General features: G+C 35.8%; 2 protein-coding genes across 2 annotated transcripts; both read right to left on the bottom strand.

Moving 5' to 3' along the window:
* Positions 1-6,909: 6,909 nt before the first annotated feature.
* LOC127757393 (protein FAR1-RELATED SEQUENCE 5-like) lies at positions 6,910-11,201 on the bottom strand. Its single transcript, XM_052282895.1, has 5 exons — positions 11,188-11,201; positions 10,353-10,425; positions 10,109-10,237; positions 9,934-10,005; positions 6,910-9,771 (listed from the first exon to the last, which is right to left on the bottom strand). The coding sequence occupies exons 1-5, from the start codon at positions 11,199-11,201 to the stop codon at positions 6,910-6,912; spliced, it is 3,150 nt and encodes a 1,049-aa protein (XP_052138855.1).
* A 3,512-nt stretch (positions 11,202-14,713) lies between these two features.
* Positions 14,714-17,295, bottom strand: LOC127757392 (aquaporin NIP3-3-like). The gene is made up of 3 exons (XM_052282894.1): positions 16,603-17,295; positions 15,118-15,179; positions 14,714-14,863 (listed from the first exon to the last, which is right to left on the bottom strand). Exons 1-3 carry the CDS (start codon positions 17,293-17,295, stop codon positions 14,716-14,718), a joined length of 903 nt encoding a protein of 300 aa, XP_052138854.1. The 3' UTR covers positions 14,714-14,715.
* Positions 17,296-17,799: the final 504 nt, after the last annotated feature.

Genomic DNA, 17,799 nt, shown 5'->3' with positions numbered 1-17,799 from the left:
TTGTTAATCCCTAGTTTTGTGTATATGATTTTTTTACCGACCTTCTATTGTGTTTTTTTTAAATGCAGCTCATTGATGACATTTCCACAGTTTGCAAGTGGTTCACAAGAGAACATTCTGACACAACATATGGAAAAAATGCACAACTTGCTGCCAAGGTTTTGGATTGCGTCTACATGTCAAAAGCAAGCCTATTCACACAAAAAGATACCACCACAACAAGAGAAGAGAAGAGTGGAGAAGAGAAGAGCAAGGGGGGAAGCAAGCAGGGTGGCAGCAATGTAGCACATAATGGTAATGCCCCACCCCTAGAACAAAACCACCCAAACAACACTGATGTATGTTCCCAACTACCAAAGACACCACAAACAAAATCAACTGCAGAGCATAAAACAAAGTCTAACATCAACAACACTAGCAATAGCAAAGGAGCACCCCCTACAGGTATATGTTATTATTCTGTTAGTTTGTAAATTTTCTTTTCAGACAAATAGCACACAAACACAACAGATCAAATAATTGTGCCAATGCTAAGCAAAATTTCCCTACCACCAACACCAATCTATCCAGTCCAAAAAAATGTTCATTCTGGACTATAGCATTTTTTTTACTTGGCATGTATAATTTCTTTAAAATCTGGAACAGGACTAAGCATAGCCTAGTTCTGCGTCAGTACTCAATGTTACCAGAACCATAAGTTATCAGGCCCAAATATCTGTTTTGTATTTCATAAATATAGAAGATATATTAGGATGTTCATACAGAGCCCTATTAGTCTATTGCTCAATTAAATTTTTCAAAGCGAACAACTATCTGTTGTTCATTCAATTTTTTCACATAAATCTTGTTTTTTTTGTCCCAGTAGGCTACCCATGGATCACATTGATTAGTTTTATTTTTTATCACCAATTTTTTAAGCTGATTTAGCTATGCCACAGTCCATAGCTTTGCAAGCTGAAATTTTTTCAATCTGAAAATATAATCTCGCTGCACACCATCTACTCCATTTTTTTAATGTTGTCTCACTGGTAGCTGTTTCTTTAATATCTGTTTTGTCAGCAATACTTTTTTTCTGAAACAAACTTTTTTCAGAGAATGTTACATGTTCCCAACTACAGACCACACCGCCATCAAAACCAACTAAACAAGAAAACTTAAAGTCAAACAGCAACAAGGACAACGCTTGCAAAGAAACGCAGCATGCAGGTTTTTTTTTGTTCAATTTGTACTATAGCATTATCTTGTTTTGTTCATTTTTTTATGTAACAAAAGTGTCATGCTCCCATAAACATTCATTTCTTTTGTTTAGTATGCTTAAGCAATGTCTTGTTTAGCATAATTTCACTCTAAAACAATCCTTTTCCAGATAAAAAAGCATCCAGTAAGGACTTTGTTTGTAGTCAGCAATCAAACAACTCTGTGGCATCCAGGACTAGAGCTAAGAGATTACATTCAGCATCCCCTTTGTCGGTTGTATCAATTAGCCCATCGAAAAAAAATTCTTCTGACCAAAAGATTCGCAAAGCAGTAAGGAAACAGGTAAAAACACTATTACTTTTTTTATGTCATATCATTATATACAATACATTATTCATGGATTAAAAAATTACAAAAAAGTTTGCATAATATAAGTTCATTTTTTTCAGCCCTTGAAAGCAACAGAACCTATCAGTACTCAACCAGACAGGGAAGAATCAAACAAGGATGGTCTTTTCGTGGAACCTATATGTACTATACCAGCTAAAAAGGAGGAGGTAAAGTTCAAAATTAGGCAAGAGTCAAAATTTCAAACCATTATATTTTTCCCCCTGGCTTTTCACTACATGTCTTTTTTTTTTGTAAAAAAGGTGCAGCCCACCAAGAGTCTTGAAAGCAACTCTACAGAGTTTGTTATTGATATAGAGGGTCCATATGATGCTGAAGACATAACAGGTCACACAACGGTAATAGAAAAAGATTTTTTTGACTACATAATGTACTTTTTTTAAAAAAATAATTTTTTGTTCCATTTTTTTCAATGATTTTAATCAATTTATATCTTTTTTTATTATGCTTTTTTAATATTTTTAGGATAAGACGAAGTTCATTCTTGTGAATTATTCAAACTCTTCAGAAGAACATAAGAGCTAAGATCCTACACAAGATGAATCAGACAACATTCCAAACAAGAGCACAAATGTATCAAACATATATCATGCATTTTAAAGCACTAGTATTTTTTAAGTATTTTTTTAGTGTTTGTTTTGTGAGCAACAAACCGCTTTTTTTTTCATTTTCTCTTATTTTTGTTTATTATACACCTCTATTTTTTATATAATGTTTTGTTTGCATTGTACACTGGTCCATAATTTTGTTTTGTACATATTATATATGTGTGGATGATTTTTTAGAAGCAGATAGACATTTTTTTAGAAAACACCTCTATACACAAAACGATAGACTGTTGTGCCTATGTAGAGTTCAAATTTTAGAAAACAGATGAAACTAGAGCATAGAGGTGTTTTCTAAATCACTTTTATTTTTTGGGTCATCTTTAATTTACAGTGTCATCTTTACTTATACACATCAAGAACAAAATCTAAACTCCACATGTCATAAAAATTTGGTTTGTCACAATTTTTCTACTAGTACCGTGTACTGATTTGTTTTATTGTTTTGATTTTAATCCTCTCAATTTTTGCAGCATTGATTGACTGATAAACTATCTTTTTTTTATATCTGTGTTGCACTTTTAATGTAGAGAAAATGTACTTTATTTTTTTGATCTGTCCCGATTTGTAACTTTTTCATTTCTTCTCATGTAACTCACACACAGCAACCCAAATTTGAATGCTTACATCATTTTGATGATAAATCAAAAACAAACAAAAGTGCCAGCCTTGGGCACTTCTTGTCCCAAACAACATCAGGCACAAACATCATGGACATTGAACATAGCAGCATGCAGGTGACGCAGGGGGAGAGGTACATGCACACACCAAAAACATGCATAAACAATAAAAATGGAGTTCAACATTTATCAGGTACAACTTTGACATGTTTTCTCTGTACACATAAAATGATTTTTTTGTACTATCATTAATTTATTTTATAGACGTAAGTACTAACAATCAAGGGGGGAATCAAAATGTCTAGGAAGAATAAAGAGATTAACTAGCCAAATTTATTTTGCACAATCATGTTAGATGTTTCTTTTCTTGTTACTCTTTTTTATTTTTATGTGGATGATTTTGTTAGCAAACTTCACTGCAAACATGGGGAATAGGAGGCTTGAGAGACATCACTGTGATGAAAACGAGTATCAAGATGACTTTGCAGAATTCTTATATGAAGAGGAACCATCAGATAACATCGATATGGTTGAACAACATGTGGTAATAACCTCTGTTTTTTTTACTTTTCTTTTTTTTACAAACATCAACCCTTTTTGGGGTATGCTCATTACTGGACAATTTCTAAACTTCTGATATTTTAACACTGGTATTATAGTATTTTTGAGAATAATTCTTATGCAAAAAAGGAATAATTCTTTTTATATTTATGAGATGGAGGTAGTAGTATAGAAGTATATATTGGAGGAATAAACTACAAGCAAAAGCTGGCACTTGAAAAATATAATACTATCTTGGGATCCTAAACTTTTAATATAACAGCACAACTTAAAAGGTTTGTTGGTTTTTGGAAGGTCAGTCTACAATTGCAATTTTGATCAGAGCATCATCTTCTCAATTCAGAGCCACTACCTCTTTGAGTTCACCACTTCCTTTCGAGTTCACAACAGCAAACACATCCTTTGAAGTTCATATCCTTTTTCTTTTACTTTTATTTTTCATCGTTGCAGCAACCACAAATAAACAATAAGCAAAGTAGCCCTCAAACACCACTGCACATAAACATTGCTTCTGCAAGGACACCTGCTACAAAACAAGTAATACAAATTGTAAGTACTTTCCTATCAATTTTTTGCTTAATTTTTTTCAATCAGCACGACATAAAACTATGTCTTATACTCTTTATACATTATTACAATAAATTCTTTTTTTTCCCATTTTTCACTTGTTTTTATTTTTAATGCAGAGTTCACAATCATCACCTGATATAGGTATGAATTCTCCAAGAATAGCACAAATGAGGGAACCAAATCAACATGCTCAAACAGAAGAAAGACAATATTCAATGATAAGAATCATCGACTCACTAAATGCTTCTGCCAATTGCTCTTGTACCAGACACAATCTTTATCGCCCTAAAAAGAATTGTCCATCCAAGTAAATACAAGAGCTCACCATATGACAACTACACACGGCACCAAACCATCTCGGTAGCTGAACTAAATCACTACAACAACATACTCAGCATTGGTGAGACGCAACAATATAAATAGTAAGTGTCACAAAATAACATTATAATGGTTGCTTTTTTACATTTCCTTTTTTTAGATTTTGTGATCATTTCAAGCTTTTTTTATTTAAAAAGAAATGGGAGGTGGGGTGTTTTCTGTAGTTTTTTACAAATGTTGTTCATAACATAGAGTAGAACATGCACCGCTGAAGTGATACATGTCGCACTAATTTTCCACTTTTGATTTAGATTTTATATTTTGTATGATAATCCTGAAGTGGTAGGCGCAGCTGAATTTTGCATTAACAACCAAATGAAAGTTTCACTATTTGTTTAACACAACAAGGCATGCAAAGAAGGTGAAAAATCTATGACATTACAAATTGTTTTTGCATTTTTTCATAATATGCATAACAAAGAGCATGTGCTGACTATTTCAATTTTCTGAATTTAAGTAATCTAAACTTTTTTGTTTTGTACTCTTTCTGTCTTAAGAGTACTTTCTGCCTTAAGAGTACTAAGCATTACTAAAAGCATTTATCTTCTTTATTTCTGGTACAGCAAATTTGCAGTTCTAATGGACAATGTAAAAGTCACATGGTCATCATTGTCTAAATCTCTATCACCAAGGGGAGTGGTGGATACATTGGTCCTCAACGCATATGCCAAGAAGATTGCCAATGACCAGAATAACAAAGAAAATGAATACAGGAATTTTTACTTCTTCCACAGAACTAGTGTATGTGATTTTTTCATACTTTCTACCACATACGTTTTTTCTCATCTCCAGTTGTAGCACTTCAAAATTCTCTACCTTTTTTCCACAGGTTTATTTCTTGAAGAATTGGGAAGGTACTGGAAAAGAGGAAGACTATGAAAATTGTGCAAGACAAGCCTTTTTACATTTGCTAGGAACAAGAAACCTCTGCACTACTATGACTTGGTTTGTACATTTTTCTTTTTCAAACATAAAATTGATCGGCTTTTTTGTGTGTGTGATTAACATAAAGTGATGCCCTTTTGGTTTTTATGTTATGTAGCTTATTTTCCCATGCCTGTATGACAATCATTGGTTTGTGTTTACTGTGGACATCAAGGGGCATCACTTTGTCTTCCTGGACTCCATTTATGATGAAAACAGCAAATATCATAAGAAAATTGAAGGGCTACTGGTGAGCTATACAAATTTTGTTCATTTTTTTCCATACAATTTTTTTATAGATGCATCCACTGATTTTTTTTCTGGTATTTTTTTTTCATGCTCCTCTTGTTATACACAGATACCAGGATTCATTGCAATGTGGGAAGAATTCTCAGATGTGGAGAAAAACTTTAGTAAATTTGATATCCAATACCCACCAATTACTCGCCAAAACAATGGGTAACTGCCTATCAACCCCAACAAACATCCCCAAATTACATATCATTTTCTTTTTTGTCCAAAACTCCTCCCTTTTTTCCATGATTTTTGTTTTTCTTAAATGATTTATTTATTTTTGTCTCATCAAGCCATGATTGCGGAATCTACGCTATGAAGTGTATGGAATGGTGGAACCCAAGGCTGCACTTGAAAGATATGATCAGACCAGAATATATCCCAAACATGAGGAAGCAAATTGCAAATGACCTATTGTTCTCAGAACACAATTCACAAGAAGAAGCAAAAATGCTAGCTAGAAGCTTCAATCCAACAAAGCATGGAAAGTACGCAAGGCAACAGTGAAATAAACTCCTGTTTTTGTTTGTGTACCAACAGATTACACAATCCTGTTTTTTCTGTAAAGCCCATAAGATGGGGCCACACACTACCTGGTAGTAAGAGAGAGAGAGAGAGAGATGTCATATTTTCTTGTTTTTTCAAGCCCATGCAGTTTGGGTTTATGTCAGTCCTCAACTTGTTGAAAAAAAATACTATCTAGTAACATACAGTTTCAGTTTTGTTTTGGTGCACAAATGCAAGATACACTTATATATACAAACACTTTGTGCTTTGCTTGTGTTCTATGTGCTACAACTGAGTTCTAAACTCTAGGACATGTGTTAGCAAAATTTTGTGCTATGTGTTTTCTATGTGGAGCTTAATTCCTATTCTAGATATGATAAATCTAATATCATAACACCCAAATATTAAAAAAGGACCTGTATTTTTTTAGGATTTCTTTATATGTTTTAAAGGACCTATATTTTTTTAGGATTTCTTTATGTGTTTTACATTATATTGATCGTCTCACTGATGAGAGATACTTTTTCTCTTTTTAACTGTGTGCAGGTTCAATTGTTTTTTTAGGGGGTGGGGGGTAGGGAGTGAGGGGAGGACAGATATACGTTAAATACAACAGAAGGGAGTGAAGACAAACTACGGTATGCCATTTTTCACACAAGCAATTCTTTCTTTTTTAACAATCAGTTATGCCTGCAAAGCCAACCATGTAACTGTATTTGCACCATCCAAAAAACACACAAACAAAAAGGGGGTAAAGACATACTGTGGAATGCCATTTTTCTTGATGTTTCTACTCATAAGACATAGGCCAGTCATTTTTTTGCTACCCAAAGAGTTTTATGTCCCTAAAGTTCTCTAGATTTCCTCTCCTTCATCACTTCTGTTGCATTTGACTTCTCTTTTTTTTTGGGACAAGTCCGAATGTTATGGTCATGGGACCCACAACCACTACATGTCACTGAACCCTTGCTTCTAATCACATCTATCAGCCTCTTTTTTCTTGGCTCACTCTTGTGCCTGCCTTTGCTATTAGAGCATTTTGGATCCAGCAAAACAAAAGTAGAAGCAATTCCAACCATATCTGTTGTTTCAGTTTCAGCAACCGCACCCTTTGTGCTCTCAGCATCAATACCAACACCACTAGGACCCATCGGTATACCAGTTTGAGCATCAACAGAAGCTATACCACAAGTTGTCGCCGCTGCATCCTGAACATGAACAGTAGCATCATTAGGAGCCGTGTCACTCATTGCCTTCAACCCATTTTCAATCTTGTCACTTTCATTCATCACATATACAAACTTTTCTTTTGTTTTTGATGCATCTGAAGCCAACTTAATCATTTTGTGTGACAAGATGTTGAACCTAAGTAAAGGGTTGCTTTCAAGAACAGCAGCAGGCATCAATGTGTTTGGCACAAATAATTCCTGGTTCTTGTCTTTTAGCTTCCATCTTTCAATAAAATATTTCTCAGGTAGTTTTGTTATGTTCAAGTGAATGAGTACTTTGAGCACATGAACACACAAAATACCATCCTTCTTAAATCTTGAACAGATACATTCATATTCTTCAGCTATAGTATCAACAACCACAATATACTTCCTTTTTCTGAAATCCTGCAGTGCATGAATCTCTGATTTGTACACCTCAAAAATAGAATCGTGCACTTTCACGGTCACATCATACTTGATATAGCTTTGCAAGATACGCTGAAATGCCCAAAATATCTTCCTAGTATACAGTTTTGCAGCTTGCTTCTCAAATTGATATTCTGACCAAGTATCTGGAACAGTATTCCTAGTCAGCGATTCTTGTTCTTTGAAGCACTCATAAATTGTTTCTGCAATCCTTTCATACTGTGCTAGGAATGCAGAAACACTATGAGATGAACAAATGTTAGCTTTGTACCTTGAATTTGTCCCCTCACTCCTTGCTGTTGTCTGAATCAAAGGGCACCAATTGCTTTTGAAGTAAATTGGTGCCCATCTCTTTCTAGTGACCCACATAAGCTGAAAATACCTAACATTATACAGATTCTTTCTTCTTATGAAATCTTTCCACAAATATTCAAATTCAGCCTCTGTCTGGGATTTTGTAACAATATCATGGAAATCCTTGTAAACTTCTTCATCCTCTGAATTGAATGTCCTTCCTGTTTTGTCCCTTGCATTTGATAACATATGGAACAGGCAATTCCTATGAATAGTGTCTGGAAAAACTATGGCAATAGCAGCTTTCATTGCCAAGTCTTGATCAGTTATAATAGTAGCAGGAGCCTTGCCACCCATACAATCAAGGAACGTATTGAACAACCACTGAAAAGTCTCACTTGTTTCGTCTTGTAGGAATGCATAACCAAATAGGCAATTGTCACCATGACTAGTTATCCCTACAAATGGAGCAAAGGGCAAATCATACCTATTGGTCTTGTACGTCATATCAAAACTAACTATGTCACCAAACATCTCATAAAATTTTCTGCTGTTCCCATCGGACCAAAACAGACTCTTCACAACATTGTTCTCATCAGTTCTGAATCTGAAATATAACAATGGATCCTCTGATCTTTTCTTCTCAAAAAAATCCAAACACTGCATCATGTCATTTTTCCCACTTTCTCTTCTAATACAATCTCTATAATTGCTCACAGCCTTTTTTGTGTAAGGAACTGCAGACAAGCCACCCCTAACATATGACAAAACAGACATAATCATCCTTGTGGGCACATTGATTTTGTTCAGAGTTCTTATCAAAAGTTTCTCCTGATCTGTCATATGTTTGTGAGACCTTAGGAATTTTCTTTCTTCTGGTGGAGATAGTGGATGATTGTGCTCTAGATTAAGCCTTGTAATGTACCAAAAGCCCCTCTTCAATGTTATCACCATCTCAGCTTTGCAATTTGTGTAAACCACTTTGTTCTGTTTCCTTTTTTTTACTAATGGATTTGTTGTGTTTGTTTGCAGACAATTTTCAACTTCATCAACCTCAGGCAGGTCCTTCTCCTTTGGATCACTTGGTTTCCTCCACCTGTTGCATTTGAATGTGTGCCTTGTCACAATATCGGTTTTCCTGCTATGGTAATTGCTAGCTTTGCATCTAGAGAAACCAACCATATAAGCATAACCATTGTAGAAGTCAAAAGCTTCATTCTCATCAGCAAAAACTTTGTTGATTGACGGCACATGTGCACTGTTAGCTTCCTGACCACCTCTCTGAACACCTGTTACACTTTCATTCTCCAGAAATATATTTATATCTTCCTCACTAAAATTTTGATCTGGATTTTCTGCACTTTTATCTTGTTCTATTTCCTCAACTTGCTGAAATGTAACTATTGCATGATCAGACAATAAATCCTCTTCTGTTGCTTGCTCAAAGTGCTGGTCAAAACAGGCATCAGCCTCAATGGTTTGAGTCTGCATTTCATTATAAATCACTTCTACAGATGATGCTTTCAATTGTACTGTTGACCTGCACATCTCAGCTTGATTATCAACATCAGCACTTGATTTCTGCATTTCATCATATAGCATGTCCAGTGATGCCACAGGAGGATGCACAACTACACTTTGTGGCAAAGAGTTGCACATCTGAGAGGTGTCTGTTTGTGCATTTTGTAGGTCATTTTGTTGATAACCATTGTGAGGATCGAAACCCCAAAAGGTGTTGTCATACTCAAATCTATTGGATGTCAAATATAGAGCAGTCTGCAGTGGTAAGAAAAAAATTCTAATAAAGAGACCTTTTTATAATTCTATTTTGATTTGAACTTTTATCCATATTAGCTATATCCACATCAATCATGAATATGTTTTTAATCAAATAATGGGATGGCACAGCACAAATCAAATAAACAAGAGGGAACACACCTCTGATTCAATAGGAGCTTGCAATAGCTGCATGAAACTGCCACAAGTGTTTTGGAGCAAGGGAAGACCACCCTGTTTTACAAAAAAAAAATACATTGGGGGTTATGACTGTGCACATAAAGTTTTAGTTTAAACATTTTCATTTAATATGTGTTTTATTTCTAGTCACTGCCACCTGAGCACTAGGAAGAATTGCATTAGGTGAGACAGAGACTTGCTGGATTAATTTTGTATAGGTGATGCCTCCCTCCTGTGATAACCTGAATAACATCCCATAGTCTTCATTTGATTCTGTCTCTGTGCCCTGTACATTTGGATAGATGAAAAAAAATGACATTACATCCTTTTGTACAATGTAATGGCATTGCATGAACAGAGAGCTCCCATAATTCAAAGAATGACCACAAGAGAACAACTACTTGAACTAGAGCAGTTTTAACAGTTAGCGAATCAAGATATTCTGAGTTGTGCACTATTAGAAATTCAGTCACCCTATTGTGCATAAGGAAAAGCAGACACTCTGCACAAGATTTGCTATAGTTGACTGCAGTATTGCATTACAACCACATGAAAAAATAGACCAGATCAATATTTTGTGTTTCTTATGAGTTTTTATATAATAAAGTTTTGTGCAGGGAAGCAGCAGAAAACGCAGGGACAGTGGAAAGGGAAGAAAGGAAGAAGAGGTTAAACTAGAGAGAGGGAACACAGAACAAAAAAAACCTCCATCAAGTAAATTTCCTCCAAGTTCTTCCTGTTCTTTCCTCAACACACGTTGTTCTTCAGAGGAAGGGAGTGGTGGAAAGGTAAGAGAAAGCAAATAAAATTCAAAAGATGGGAGGAAGAGGTGAAAAGGAGGGAGGTGGGAACAGAGAACAAAAAGAAAAACCTCCATGAAGTAAAAAATTTCTCAGGTTCTTCCTGTCCCCCCCGAGCACACGTTCTTTCTTCTTCTTCGTATTCTTTCTCTCCCTTTCTCCCTTTTGCTTTTCCAATCTGAGTTTTGATCTCTCCTCTTGTTTTTCTTTTGGATCTAAGTTTTGATCTGAGTTTCTATCTTGGAGCACAAGACATTTTTTTAAGGGAACCAGGGAGTGGACCATTTTTGTGACAGAACCCAAATCGGAGCTAAAAGGCCCAAAACGGGTATCATGTGAGAGCCTATTTGTTTTGTTGAAAAAAGCCCAAATCACAGCTAAAAAACTGAAAATCCAGACTCACTGAACTACAATCCAAAAAGACTTGGGCCCATACCTTCGCTGGCCCATAACACAGCACAAAAAACTGGGGCCCAAACATTGGGCTTTTGTAAGTTTTTGGACCCAAAAGTGTGTTTTAACCAACTTTGGGCTTTGGGCTTTTTGTTAGTTTTTAGGCCCAAACATCTGCACCAGATTGTGATCTTTTTTGCACGTCACGTTTTGATTTTTTGAGCTTTACCGTTAGATACATATCTAATGGTGCACAAAGTTGACTGATCAAACGCAAAAATTGCAATCAACTGCAGAATAGGCAGTCCCAAGAGATATACTACTCCTTTCAAAAAAATAGGACTTGGATGTATCGTAATATGCTGATATATTTTAGGGTTGAAGAAATAGTTTGTTTCTTTGCTTTACACAAAGATTTTTCTACATGTTGTTAGCTTTTTTAACTACCTTAAGATTTTCTTTTTGGTTTTTTTCTTGGAGATGAACATTTCTGTTTTTGAACATATATACCAAAGTAGATATTGCAAATTAAATATGTAGGAGTAGCTAATCTATTCAATGTATCCTCATTTGAAAGTCCAATAAATTATTATGGCGAGTATAGGTTTACATCAGAGTTCACAATATCGGTTTTCGCAGTTTAGTGTTTTCCTTTTTCCCCTTCTCTTTTTAAAACAAATCGAGCGGCGCGGAAATCATGATATTGTTTTGTACTCATGTTGGTTGCTCAGTACTAGCTAGCAGGATAAATTGGAAACTACAACGATCTGTCTAGTCTCTGTAAGCGAAAACAAACAGAAATATTCAACCAGTTGGTTTTTATATAAGACTTGGTATGGACTTTTAAATTCAAGTTTGGTACAAATTCAGAAGTAAATTAAAATGCAGTAAATTAAATACAAAGAGCCATACTGAAGCAGTAATCTTAATTATATCAAAATTTTATTACGTTTGCCAAAATTTGGGTCAAATTTAAAACATGGGAAGAATCAGGGCCCCTTTGAATCGCAGGATTGAAAAAACGGAGGAATAGAAAAAACACAGGATTTTGGTAGGAATGCAAGTGTAAAACAGAGGATTGCAAAACATAGGAAAAATATAGGAATGACCGTTTGATTAGACCGCAGGAAAAATACAGGAATAAGATGAGAGAGATAGACTAAGGAAAGTTTTCCAAGAGGTTAGAGTGGATGTTAACTTTCCTATGTTTTTGCTCTAGAATTGTAGGAATAGGAAAGTTTCCTACGTTTTTCCTTTTCTTATTCCTACGAATCAAAGGCATGAATAGTGTAGGATTTCAATTCCTTTATTTTTCTCCATTTTTCCTCCAATTCAAAGGGGCCTCAGTTTGAAACATGCGCAAAATCTATTCTTCTAAAGCCGGCAGTGGATGCCGGCATCTGATTGGTTCAGTTGATGGTCCTCTGTTTGATTGACACGTGGCACAAAGAAACAGGTGAACATACCGCTGGAGAGATCCGGGAAGAAAACGAACCGTGCGTGCGTGCAGTAAAAAGAAAAAGATGCGGCTAGGCCGCTCGCTCCAGGGCTGTGCGTGATTCGTATGTCAGCCTGGTAGGAAAAAAAAAATCATCGACAGCATGCGACCTAAGACAGTTGTGCAATATAAATAAATAAAAGAATGAGATAGAAAGGGGAAAATGTTAGGATTCATAGATTTCCATGTTTAGCAAATTTATTCAAAAAGTTAAATCAAAATCGATATAGTAATTTCATCCTGTTAACATTTATACTCCATCTGTTCCAAAATATAAGTATTTTTGGATCTTGACACGGCCTCCGAGATGCTACGTTGACCAATAATATCTATTATATTAAGATGTTTTAAATAAAAAGTGTTGTATATTATGATAGTTTGTTTAATGATAAATCTAATAACATTAATTTTACATTATAGATCTTTTTTAATGTTTTGCTAGTAATGGTCAAAGTTAAAAATGTTTGACTTGTCACTATGCTAAAAATGCTCATATTTCAGGACGAAGGGAGTAATAAATAGTAAAATTAAATGTACGGATAGTTAAAAATCTTTGAATAAGTATGATCTACTATAGGTTTAATAAAAAATTCAAGACAAATGCCTATGGTTCTATAGAATGAAAACAATATATAGATTTATGCGTGAATGTTAGAAAATATCTACTACCTCTGTCCCATTTTAAGTGCAACGGTGAGTTTCTGTGTTCAAATTTAATCGTCCGTTTTATTTGAAAATTTTTATAATTAGTATTTTTGTTGTTGTGAGATGATAAAACATGAATAGTACTTTATGCGTGACTCATGTTTTTATTTTTTCTAAAAAAAATTTAAATAAGATGGACGATCAAAGTTAAGCACGAAAAAGCATGGCTGCATTTAAAATGAGACGGAAGGAGTCGATAACAACAAAAATATATTTACCATGTTGGTGTGTCCTATATTTATAGAAAAATGAAATAATATGTAGATAGAAATCGGTAATCTAAGACACATTAGTTTTAGGATACATATTTGCAGCTAATTATACAAATTAGATGACTCACATGTAAACACATTTTATTGTACGAAAAGGAACAAACTTTAGAAAACAAAATTTTACTTTTTTTTCTCTAATATCACTATCTTCCATGATTAGTTCCTGGACATTTTTATATAAACACAAAATTGAAAACTCATTAAAGAATCACCTTGAATGTATATTTCCTAAAAAGAACATTATAACAATTATGCTAATGTTGATAAAATTCTTGCAATATTTCGACGTATGTTGCTAAATAATACACATGGGCTATAATTTAGGGTAATTTGGAACCATGCCATTATAATTTTTCAAAGTTTGAGATACGCTATCGGTATCTCAATGACATGTAGGACCCATATGAGTCAATGACATGTGGGTCAAGATGGCATATCTCAAATTTTACAAAATTATAATGGCATGGTTACAATTTTCCCTATAATTTAGTGGGCGCCAGTTGGCGCGCTTTATTTTCTAGTTATGTATCTCAAAATAGAGGCAAATGTGAAAGTGGTGTAAAAAACATAGGAAAATATGCAAGGGTATACTTGTCTTTTTACCTCACATTTAACACCATTAGCCAGAGTTAATAGGACGCTAATTCGTTTAAAAAAATTTAGGGAAAAAACCGAAAACACTAAAGCACATGAATAAAATTAATATTGGACACCAAAATAGGTTGCAGATTGCAGTTACCATCAAAAGTAGTGCTAGTAAACAACAATCTCGCTGTTTGGGCCGTTTACACTATTAATTGGGCTCTCAGAGTTTGGGCCGAGATGTATGAAGTCATCATCTTTCTTCTTTTTTTTTTTTGGGCAAACTACACAATTTCGGATTTCAGAACAATCGGAGCTCTTATTGTTTCAGAACAATTCATGAGAGCTATAACTCAATTCCAATTAAGATCACGAATTTCAGAAAATTTTGTGTTTCAAAACTTTTTGTGCAAAAACGCATATGTAGTTGAAAGTTAAAACTACAAGCATGTTCATTCACCCAAAATTTACGCCGGTGTCCACACTATCTGAATATTTTGTCACCTGTTGGTAACTAGAGCTTGATTGCAAAATAAGCCCCTGTTCCAGCAATTGCACCCAGAGGGGTAGAAACCATGTAGACCCATATCTGGGTGTAATTCCCTGCGACAATGGCTGGACCAAGTGTTCTTGCAGGGTTCATTGATGCTCCTGTCGACGGCCTGTCACCCAAAATTGAGGACAAAAATCACTAAACCAAGAAAACTCTAGAGACAAATCAAGGTAGTTTTTCACACTTCTATCCAGTCTAACTACATGAACAGCTAGTACTAGTGAATGATGAACAATGACAGATTAAATGCCTGTTTATCCATTTTCCTTAGTGTTACTTAGGAGGTGGAATACGAATTATATGAAACTGAATTTCAGCAAATCTGTGTACTTGTAAATGGACAATAGGATTTCACACGCATACCCTGCGACAAGAACGTTCATCATCGCTGTACCACCGACTGCCACTGCTATCAACTCTTTAACCTGAAAATATAATCATCCTAATTAAGATCATTAAGTAATAACACAAGATAAATTCTTAGATAACAAGAAGAAATATGTAGTTTTGTTTAACGAAAATAGGGTGACGTAGTAGGAAATCTAGCTACTCCCTCCGTTACATATTTTAGTCATTGTGACTTTAATCAAATATATATCAACTTAGCTTTTCAACACAATACAAATACTCCCTCCATTCTAAAATATAAGACACAACCACTCTTATTATCTTGTTAACAGCATTAAATGTGACCAAGAAATAACATAGGAAATAATTATTATATTGTAGTTTGAATCATTCTGATAAATATAATGCATGCATCCAAGAGTATTAGATAACATAAGAGTAGAGGATTTAAAAAAGTAATAATTTAATAAAGAAGATGCCATAGTTAATTGTATGTTTGCATGCATGTCTTATATTATGGAACATCTAAGAAAAATGGTTGTGCCTTATATTATGCAATAGAGGGAGTATACGATAAAAAATGGAAGAGACTGTGGATCGGGCGCTCGATCCGGATTGGCAAAAATCGGGCGCTGATGTCAGCATGACATCAGCGCCATGCATGCATGTAAAACCACTTTAAACTAATTTTTCTCTTAAATTATTTATCCAAATCATGATCCGATTGCACCATTAAATTCGTTGCAGTTAAATCTTCAAAACAAGACCACACATGGATATATTGCGATGGAAATTTTTTAGCTTATATTGAATTATTTTTAAATGCTGCACGATATTCTACCAAGTATATCGGAATTGTTTCACTAAGTAGATCGAAAATGTTTCAATCGTTTAAATTAGGTGTTGTTTCACCTTATATAAAAATAATGTTGCAGTAAATAGCGAAAGAATGTTTCAGTTCACTGCAACATTAGATATATACGTAGTGAAATATTGTGAGTACACTATGTGAAACATTTTTGGTGGAACAAAAAATAAAACGAATTCCCTTAATAGAGGGTTTTCCAAAATATATGGGTGATTTGTTGCAAAAGAATGTTTCGTTCACTGCAACATTAGACCTATACACAGTGAAATATTATGAGTACACTAGGTGAAATATTTTTGGTGGAACAAAAAATGAAACGAATTCCTTTAATAGGGGGTTTCCAAAATATGTGGGTAATTTGTTGCAATAGAGTTGTATGTGTGGACACGTGGTGGCCCGGGGGGAGCGCACGCGCTCGCGCCCTAGGTATGCATGCGCGCGGAGGGCTGGGGAGCGCCCGATTTCTGCTCCTCTCGCTGGTCGCCTGGTGATAATTATTCTCGTCAAAAAAATATACAATATCATATTTAATGAAATTAATTTGGTGTTGTAGATATTTTTTTATATAAATTTGACAGATAAATAATGATCAAAATAATTTATAATGTAAAACGGAGGTAGTAATTAATTACTGCGTTGGGATCGGCAGAGAGAGCGGTGATGACGAAGAGGAGAACAAACGTGGTGACGAACTCGAGGAAGAACGCCTCCACCGTCCCCACCTTGGGCACGCTCACCATCCACCCGCGGCTCGCCGGATGGAAGATCCCGTCGACGGCGGCGGCGGCGGCGACGGCGCCGAGGACCTGCGCGGCGACGTAGGGCAGGAGGTGCGCGGGCGGGAGGCGCCCGAACGCGGCCATGGCGACGCTGACCGCCGGGTTGATGTGGGCGCCGGAGACGTGGGCGAGCGACATGACGAGCACCGCCACGGCGAGCCCGATGGACGCCGCCACGCCGACGAGGCCCTCCACGCCGCCGCGCTGCGCGTCGGTGATGATGGTGGAGAGCATGGCGAAGATCAGGATGAACGTGCCCACGAACTCGGCCGCCGCCTTCTTCGCGAGAGGTGGACATGGTCGACGCCGCCATGATCGACGACGAGGTCCATGTCCATGAGACCGAGAGGCCGGTGGTGGTTCTTCGGGATCAGTGACGATGACCAGCTCGATTGGCGTAATCTTGGAGCTATGGCTTCTGCCGTCGTCGAAACTGGTGGACTCCAAATTTGCGGCGGCGGCGGCGGCGGCGGTGGCCGAGGTGGACGCCGGTGATGAACCATCGTCCATTTTCTTTGAAGCAGAATGGGTTTTGGAGCCCGACATGCACACTCATGTGTAATATCCAATGTGAACGGTGATAGCTAGCTGTATTTTTTTTTCTCAGAATTAGTGGGCTTTTTATTTTTCATTTTTTTAAAAGTTTGAGTCTGGTTCAAGATGGAATATGCTGTTCCTACATGGTATCTTCTTGTTTAGAAAAAAACATTCTACTAATTCTTTTATTACATAGATGTAAAAGCAGAATATGATTTTCAGAGGTTGGTGGTGGAGCAATTCTTCTCCAAGAGCAAAGAAAGCCAAGAGGAGGAGTTGACCTTTGAGAGTTGACAAAAACGATAATTAAATTAAGAACTTTTGTAGATCTTCGAAATCGAAATCGTCACTGGTGTTACTATCTAGGTGATGATTTCCCACACTACAAGAATTACTAAATACTCATCTTCAACATGTTTTTTTTTCAACAATGGAGCTAGGAGTAAATAGAATATCTATCTATCTATTATATACTAACTAAAAGTCCATTAAACTCCCTATAAACGCTCTCAA

This window comes from Oryza glaberrima, chromosome 12, assembly GCF_000147395.1.
Source record: "Oryza glaberrima chromosome 12, OglaRS2, whole genome shotgun sequence".
Classification (NCBI taxonomy): Eukaryota; Viridiplantae; Streptophyta; class Magnoliopsida; order Poales; family Poaceae; genus Oryza; species Oryza glaberrima.
The sequence above is the reverse complement of the archived record's forward strand: the minus strand, read 5'-3'. Positions and strand labels throughout refer to the sequence as shown.